Raw genomic sequence first — 8,367 nt, forward strand, 5'->3', positions numbered from 1 at the left:
CCAAACGCGAGGGGCCCTTCTAGGCCGCGGGGGCTAGGGTATCCCGCTTCCCCGGGAGGGATAGCGGCCCTGAGGGGAAGCCCAGGGGCCCCTCCCCGCCACAGGGCGCGAAATGGCGCTAACCGCAGCGAGGGAGGCGAGCGAAGTCCCCCAGCACGCACAGGAGGAAGGAAGGAGAGGCCGAGAAAAGCTGGCCATCCCCCGCCCCAGGCTCTGCAACACTGACTCAGCCCTCGCCAGCTCCCGCACTCTATCGCGAGACTCGATCTATATAGACGCGATGTCCTTTGGGGCACTGGCGGGGGGAGGGCAGAGAGGGAGGGAGGCCAAGCCGGGGGTGCTTTGATTGATAGCGGTCGCCGCCAGTGGGTGGGGAGGGTGGAGGGGCTTCAGCCAATAGCTTCGTCCCAAGGTGAGCGGTGAGCCAATGGAAGGGCTGGGGGGCGGAGCATGCCGCTGGCTGATTGATCCCAGCTTTGGCGTTGTTCAGTCAGAGCGAGAACATTCTAGAGGTGAGTACGGGGCAGCCATTGCTGGGGTCCCATCAACCGCCCCCTTCTGCCTGAGCTGCGCGTCGGCCGCCCCCTCTCCCTCCCCCCTTCCCTTTTCTCCCCCCCTCCTCCTCCTCCCTCTCCTCACAGGTGCCGCCACTAACGATGCCTCTCATTGTGTCTTGCCCGCAGATTGTCCGGCATTGCTGTCGCTGCTGATACCGCCCGCCCCAGGACGCCGGGACCCGGAGGCTGCGGCGTCCGCCTCCGCCTCCCTCTCCGTCTGGATATAAGCGCCCCCACGGCCCTGTTCTCCTCGCATACTCGGCTTCGTCGCAGCCCGGGGCGAGCAGCGTTGGGTTTATGTCTTTATTGGACGAAAACGGTGAGTAATAGCACTGGGCTAGGGCGGATGAGGGCAGCCGGGATTGAGAGGGGGTTTGGGTCCTGGGAAGGCGGGGGAAGCGGGCGGGTGCTTTAGGCTGGGCTGGAGTGTCTGGTTGTCGGTAAACGGTGGACAGTGGGAGAGGTTTTGTGTAACGAAGTGTACGGGACCTTGATAGGAGGAGAAACTCCATCAGACTAAAAGCCCCAACACTTCAGTTGCACCCGTTTGCTGGGTTTTTTGTTTTTTTTTCTTTTTTCCTTTTTTTTTTAATTTCCCACTGCCGCCATGCGACAAGACAAGATGGCGGCGGCGGGGGCCGCGCCTCCCCGTGCTGTGGGTGGGCGGGGAGGGGGCGCGCGGTGGGGGAGCTGTGGCGCAGTTACAAACTCGGTGGGGGTGGTAAAGGGGTGCGCCTGCTCTGCAAGGGTTAGCCCCGGGGGAGGTGGGTAAGGGGGGGGGGGCAGCCGCGAAGAGTCCCCCTCTCCCGGCTGGAGAGCGCACGCGTGGCTGGAGGTGACTTCCCCCCATCTCTTCCAGGGCTGACTCAGTGCTTAATTGCTGCATTTATGACTCATCACAGGGCTGAGTGGGGCGGGGAAACGGTGCTTTGAAGCAGGGAGTCTATCTGCCTTCCCGCTTTTTTTCTGTGCATAGCATATGGGGGGGGGGTGTGGTGCTTGGGATGAGGTGTCCTAGGAACCAGGAGAGGGAGCTTTAGTCTACAGCAGACAAAAGCTGTAATCTGGAAGGAGGGGAAACGGCACGTTCTTTGAGAGCTCATGCTCAGTCACTGAAATACCTGCTTCCTCAGTGCTTCTGCAAGCACGCGGTCGGGTCACATGGTGGCTCTTTTTAGACATCTTGGGGAAGGAAGTGTCGTGCTTGAAACAAAAGTCCATGGTGCACATTTTGCTGAGGAAGGGCAAAACTGCATCTGGGCTCACGTAGGACACAAGGCACCTGCAAATCTGCTCACTCCTAGTGTAAAGAAATTGTAAGCCTGACCATAGGGACTCAGACCATGTGGAACCAATAGATATGCGCTTATGCGTAAATACCAAGAAGGCTATTTTAATGTGTCAACGCTTCTGTCATTAATGATAACAACATGATGACGTGTCAGAATAGCTATGCTGTAGTCAGGGTTGCCTGTGTAGTCAACCAGTTGTGGCTTAAGTACTCTTAGATCTGATTATAGAGGCACATGTTAATTTAAATATGTAAGTACTGCTTAAGGCAACTTTAATAATAGGATTCATCCTCCTTCCCCTTCCTTCCCCTCCCTCCTTCCCCTAAGAAAAAAAATCAACTGGAAAAGCTGCTGCACTGCTCTGTACCTCGCATTGCTAGGCTTTCTACAGTGAAGCATCTTATGTCAGACTTTATCAGGCTTATTGTTAAGTCAAAACTCAACAGAAGCTGCTATGAGAATCCATAAGTGAGAGGGAGAATTACCTAATTTTCAACTCTTTTCCACTCCGATCCAAAAAACTGGTAAGCCATGTAAAAATTATGTTGGGCTACAGATTGCTGCTGCTTCATTTTGCTGATACTTCTCAACATTCTGACAGACTTCGGTTTATGTGATGGGTTCATGCTATGATGTGGAATTTGAAACTGTTTTCCAGATCTTTCGCCCAATTTTCTCTGTCCTGCAGCTTGAAACCTATCACATGACCCTCTTGGTGCAAGAGCCATTGGTCTCCGTAATAAATCAAGCAGTGTTCCTTTCCCTTCCTTATTGATCACAGCACTCCTTCAGGAGATGATTGTACAGAAAATAGTATTAAGCTGCTCAATGATTTTTGGGTAGTAAGAAAGAAGAGGGTGGAAAGCTTTGTGGTGTAGTTGAGGAAAAGTTACTTAGCAGTACAATTCAAGGCTATTGTTTTCAGTTCCACAAGTTGAAGAAAGCCATAGTATAAAGAATGTACTTTTTTTTTTTCCCTTGCTAAATATAGTCCCTTACATCTGTAGTGAGATCTAATTGGAGGGCATTAAGATGAACTTCACTTCTTTTCTGTTTATTAACACTTGCAGAGCTGTTGCGCAGCCACTGGTACCTGTATTGGGGAAACATAGCATACAAGCAAGAACCTTACAGCCTCAGTGGCGAAAATTTTTTCATGTCAGAGACCGAGAACTCTTGCAGTCGTTTATGTCATCCCGTCTTCTCCAGACAGAAGATACCAAAAAACTGCAATCAAAGATCTCTTCATCTTATTGATAAAGCTACTAATAAGGCAAAATGTCTGTCAACGTCAACCGCAGTGTTTCAGATCAGTTCTATCGCTACAAAATGCCCCGTCTGATTGCCAAGGTAACTTATGAACCATTAGTGGTAACTAGGTAGTGTTTTACACAACTTCCTCTCTTGATAGAGGAGGAAGAGAGGTGTGAGGTAATGATAATCTTTAGTCAGAGGACAGAGGATGTCTGGTCCTTTCTGTCCAGACTAAGTGCACATTAGTTACTCCTCTAAGAAGACATGCTTCAAAGCAGAACTTTGATTTGATGTAGTGAAGTGGGCAATACATGCTGGGTTTGGCTGTTGTAGTTGCTTAATTTTAAAACACTTCTTTTCTTTAGGTGGAGGGCAAAGGAAATGGAATAAAGACGGTTATAGTCAACATGGTTGACGTTGCAAAGGCGCTTAATCGGCCTCCAACGTGTAAGTAGTCTGGAGTGACACAGCAATATTTTTGGTTTGAAGTGGTAGTGTTAAGTAGCTAATAAAGCATTAATACCATTCTTTCAAGATTTGTAAGAGAGAAATGTGATTATCTTGGGATGAAATAATGAACAGAAGGAAGCAATAGCATGTTTACTTGCTGTTAAAAATCACAGTGAAGATACGAGGGCAGTGGTGATTGTACTTTCTTTACAGATCCTACCAAATTTTTTGGTTGTGAGCTGGGAGCACAGACCCAGTTTGATGTTAAGAATGACCGTTACATTGTCAATGGATCTCATGAGGCGAATAAGCTGCAAGACATGTTGGATGGATTCATTAAAAAATTTGTTCTCTGTCCTGAGTGTGAGAATCCTGAAACTGATCTGGTGAGTGCTCTCTGTCCATATTAATGGTAGCACTATGGAAACACCTTGTTAGATGTTTATGGAAGTGATGAAAAGTTAATAGCTGGCTCGAACATCTATGAAGAGAATGCAGTATACACCACTCCCCTTTCGGAAGGTTTTATATTTAGAACAGCTCAAAACTTTTTTGAGCTAAATTGCTACTTCTAAACTTGCTCCGTTGGAGGTAATAGGAAGCATTTAAACCTCTGGCTTAATCCTGTGGAGATGATAATGTAAAACATCAGGTTTAGGCTTTAATGCATAACTGTTCTGTAAGTGGTACATTAACTGGAAGCTCTTGGATTTTTTTACAGCATGTCAATCCTAAGAAACAAACTATAGGTAACTCTTGCAAAGCCTGTGGCTATCGAGGCATGCTTGACACAAACCATAAACTCTGCACGTTCATTCTCAAAAACCCACCTGGTAAGTGTATTTCCTTATTTGATGGGGTAAAGGGAACTTCTTCAGCATGCATGCTGTTGATTAAGTAGAAAAACCAAATACCTCATATCTGACTAGGAGCCTTTGTACACTTCAGAGTGTGTATGTTGGTCAGGATGAGCTAGCTGCACTCATAGTTTCAATATGAGCAGTCTCTTCCCTTGTGATCCTGTATCCTTCCCAAGTAGAAGTATTTGAAGAGTTGCATTTGGCTATGCAGGACAAAACTTAGGAGGAGGAGAGCTAGTCAGCAGGAGCTCATTGTGGTTTTGCCTTTAAGTCAGCATGAAATAAAAGGATAGGAAGTAAAAGCAGCGTAGTAAATGCTAACTGTAACGTACTTGTTCTGTGCAAGCAACACTCTGTAGTAAGCATCTAGTTGCCTGCTGCAATTTAAGCTTGCTAGAATAGAAAAGTCTAACCTATTCCAGGGGTCTCTGCTTTGTGAGGTCACCTGTTATATAGACTTGGACAAACTTATGTCTTCAAAATGGGGATTTGGTGGAGGTGCAGTAGTGCAGGGATTTTATTCTATGAACTAGAGAAAACTAAAACATTAAAATTCACTTGCAGAAAGTGGTGACACTGGTACAGGAAAGAAAGAAAAGGAGAAGAAGAATAGAAAAGGCAAGGACAAAGAGAATGGTTCTGTGTCCAGCAATGAGACACTTCCACCCCCACCACCAGAGGAGATTACTCCTCCACAGGTTGTGGTAAGTAGAAGGGAAAGTGGGGAGATGAGTGTGTGTGGTGTCTTACTCTGATTTAAAACTTTAAATCACTGGTATTCCTTGCAAGTCAACATTGCACCAAAAAGTTTTTACTGTACCCAGAACTTCACTGCTGTAATAGAAGTATCCCTGTCTCCCCTCTATAGGAGCTTCATCAACTCTTCAGTAACAATGTACGTGCTCCTGGCTAAGTGAAGGCTGTGTGCCCTTTATAATTCAGGTCCCTGGAAGAGAATATTTTGTGACTCTGCTAGGTAGAGTGGTGAAACACCACACTTAAGTAACCCTGTGGTTACAAACATGTTTAGCTTCATTACTTCTTTACTACATCTGCCCTTTCTCCATCCTCTTTGACTTGCCAATCATAGTGTAACCCTTTCTTTAGGGAAAAATTAAAAATACGTGTTTATAAAAATGCTCTTGAGTTTGTATCTGGAAACAAGACTCACCTGTTAGCAAGCTTGATGTATGAATCTCTTGGTTTGGTTTGGTTTTGTTAGGAGGAGGAGGATGATGATGACTGGGGTGAAGACACAACAGAAGAAGCCCAGAGGCGTAGAATGGATGAAATCAGTGACCATGCAAAGAACCTCACACTTAGTGAAGACCTGGAAAGAACAGTGGAGGAGAGAGTCAACATACTGTTTGATTTTGTGAAGGTGAATATTCTCTGGTTGTTTGCTTGATTGGCACTCTGCTGTAGTTGTACAAAATGTTGGTTAAGGAGATTAAGAGCAAGCTGCTTAAGCTTCACCAGTGGTGGGGAAGGAAGCAGTACAATAGAGCATTGATGCAGACCTCAGTAGCTCTAAAACATCTCTACCTGTTCCTGTCTTGTAGAAAAAGAAGGAAGAAGGTGTCATTGATACTTCTGACAAAGACATTGTAGCAGAAGCAGAGAGACTGGATGTAAAGGCTATGGGCCCACTAGTTCTCACTGAAGTCCTTTTCGACGAAAAGATTCGTGAACAGATAAGGAAATACAGGCGTCACTTCCTTCGTGTAAGCAGTCTTTTTGTCCCCAGTGTAACAACTGTTGTGTTGGGTTTTTGTTGCAACTATTTGGTGGCTTGGTTCTGGATTGCTGGGTACTGTGGAGAAGGTGGCTTTTTGTAGGTTGTTCAGTGGGGGTTTTTTGTTTTGTTTTTAAACCACTACTAGTTAGCTAGGGAAAATGCTGGGAGGGATAGTATGAGCTGTTTGTAAATTTTGCTGTCATTCAGTTGAGAGCAGAAGCAGCAAGTCTTTCTGGAGAGGAAGAAAAGTTAACTTAATAGCTTTCCTTTTTATTACAATTCTAGTTCTGCCACAACAACAAGAAGGCTCAGAGGTACCTTCTCCATGGCTTTGAGTGTGTGGTAGCCATGCATCAGTCTCAGCTTATTTCTAAAATACCACATATTTTGAAGGAAATGTATGATGCAGATCTTCTGGAAGAAGAAGTCATCCTTGGCTGGGCAGAAAAGGTAAGGGCTAGTATTTCAGACCCTTAGACCAGCTAAGTACCTGAATGTAGCATATTGCATCCAGTTTCTCTATTTTGGTGTAGCTTCTTGTGTGGGTGTCTTTAAACAATTCATCTGAGATAAGTTCTTGTCTGGGAGAAACCTCCCTTTCAAAACTGGGCTGGCAAGGCAATGGTTAGAGTTCCAGGTTAGGCTCTTGCTGTATTTGGGTGTGATCTGATGTAAACTCCTTCAGTGTTCAAGCAAAGTCTGTGTACTTGTGTCTTTCAGGCCTCAAAGAAATATGTTTCAAAGGAGCTTGCCAAAGAAATCCGTGTCAAAGCAGAACCATTTATTAAATGGCTAAAGGAAGCTGAAGAAGAATCTTCCGGTAATGAAGAAGAGGATGAAGATGAAAACATAGAGGTAGGAAAAGCTCACTTACTGTAAACAACTCCAAGGTTGCACTGTTCCTGCATGCTTAAGTCTTGTATTTCATCCTGATGTGCTAGGAAATGGTGTACTTGCTGTATTACTGTGCATGTTGGGAACCGGACCTTGTTTGTAATGCCTTGAGGATTTTGCTACATATTGTCACTTGTCTACTTAAGACTACTTCTGTTAATGGTACAGGTGCAGCATATAACCAGAGACTGTCATTGTGGAATGGTACAAACAGTCTGTTGTACTGTAGTAGTTCATGTAGTGGAATATTGACAAGAGGTGTTGTGCGTAAAGCCTTGTGTTTTAGAAGAGTTAGTGGGTGTGCATTTGGTAGAAAATCTGATTAAAGAGGAAATGGCAGTTTTTCTCACAGTTCAGGCCTGGGTAAAATTTGTTAGCTATACTATGGCTGACTGTGGCTGGGATTTTTTTTTTTTCTTTTGCATGGGGGTGTTTTGTTCTCCTATCAGTAGTACCTTGTTCCTGGATATGAGATCCTGCTTCCTACAGCCACGCATGCACTCCTCTGCCTTCTCAATACAGGTGTTAAGGTGTAGTTGTAGTTTCAGCACGCTTGGAAGGTGCTGAGCAGTGTGTTCAACAGCTCATGGTGACAGGCAGGAGGGCTGTTGGAATGGGTGGGTGTTGTAACTCCTGATGTTAATCTAGTGCTTAACAATGGCAGTAGGTGCTGTAGTAAGTGTCTTGTTTCCACAGGTGGTGTACTCTACAACTGCCAGTGTACCTAAAGTTGAAACTGTGAAGCCTGCAAACAATAAAGATGACGATATTGATATCGATGCCATTTAACGTGATGCAACATAGCTTCCAGCATAATAATGCAAACTTCTCTGCATTTTCTGCCAGAAGTGTGACTCGTATGTGCACAAGCTGAAATGGCTTAACATTCTGCTACTCTTTGTACTCTAAAATGTATCTTTTTACTGTGACTGGTCTTGTGTAACTAAGCCTAGTACCAAGGAGTCAGCATGTCAGTGAACTGATCTAGTTTGCAACTGGCATGTTCTACTTTGTTTTTCTAACTTGTGTTGGACACATACTTGGAGCACATTTATACAGTTGTGGAAATAAAGGATTTGGTTTTGGTCAATCTTCATTTGTGACCCTGAACTCCCTTACTAATTTTCTAAGTATTTACACACCTTGGTGAAACATGCAAAGCTTGAGACAAAATGACAACACTTTCTTGAATGAGACAAAAAAAGCACCTTAGCTTAGAGGCTGTTGCAACACTGAAGACTTGAAACCTGTGCAAGAAGAAGGTGTTGGGTAATCTACAGTCTGCAGGTACCAGCTGCTTAAACCAAAAGGCAACTGTCTGG

At 45.2% G+C, this 8,367-nt stretch overlaps 1 protein-coding gene and 1 non-coding gene across 2 annotated transcripts; both read left to right on the forward strand.

Annotated features, from left to right (window-relative positions):
• On the forward strand, positions 1 to 8,141 carry EIF5 (eukaryotic translation initiation factor 5). Its single transcript, XM_054828698.1, has 12 exons — positions 1 to 512; positions 684 to 876; positions 2,920 to 3,199; positions 3,469 to 3,550; positions 3,767 to 3,939; positions 4,275 to 4,386; positions 4,978 to 5,117; positions 5,636 to 5,794; positions 5,976 to 6,137; positions 6,437 to 6,601; positions 6,872 to 7,006; positions 7,742 to 8,141. Exons 3-12 carry the CDS (start codon positions 3,128 to 3,130, stop codon positions 7,832 to 7,834), a joined length of 1,293 nt encoding a protein of 430 aa, XP_054684673.1. The 5' UTR covers positions 1 to 512; positions 684 to 876; positions 2,920 to 3,127; the 3' UTR covers positions 7,835 to 8,141.
• On the forward strand, positions 4,757 to 4,880 carry LOC129207716 (small nucleolar RNA SNORA28). The gene has a single exon (XR_008577521.1). It is a non-coding gene; the product is annotated as a small nucleolar RNA SNORA28 (small nucleolar RNA).
• Positions 8,142 to 8,367: the final 226 nt, after the last annotated feature.

The sequence above is a fragment of the Grus americana genome, chromosome 5 (genome assembly GCF_028858705.1).
Source record: "Grus americana isolate bGruAme1 chromosome 5, bGruAme1.mat, whole genome shotgun sequence".
Classification (NCBI taxonomy): Eukaryota; Metazoa; Chordata; class Aves; order Gruiformes; family Gruidae; genus Grus; species Grus americana.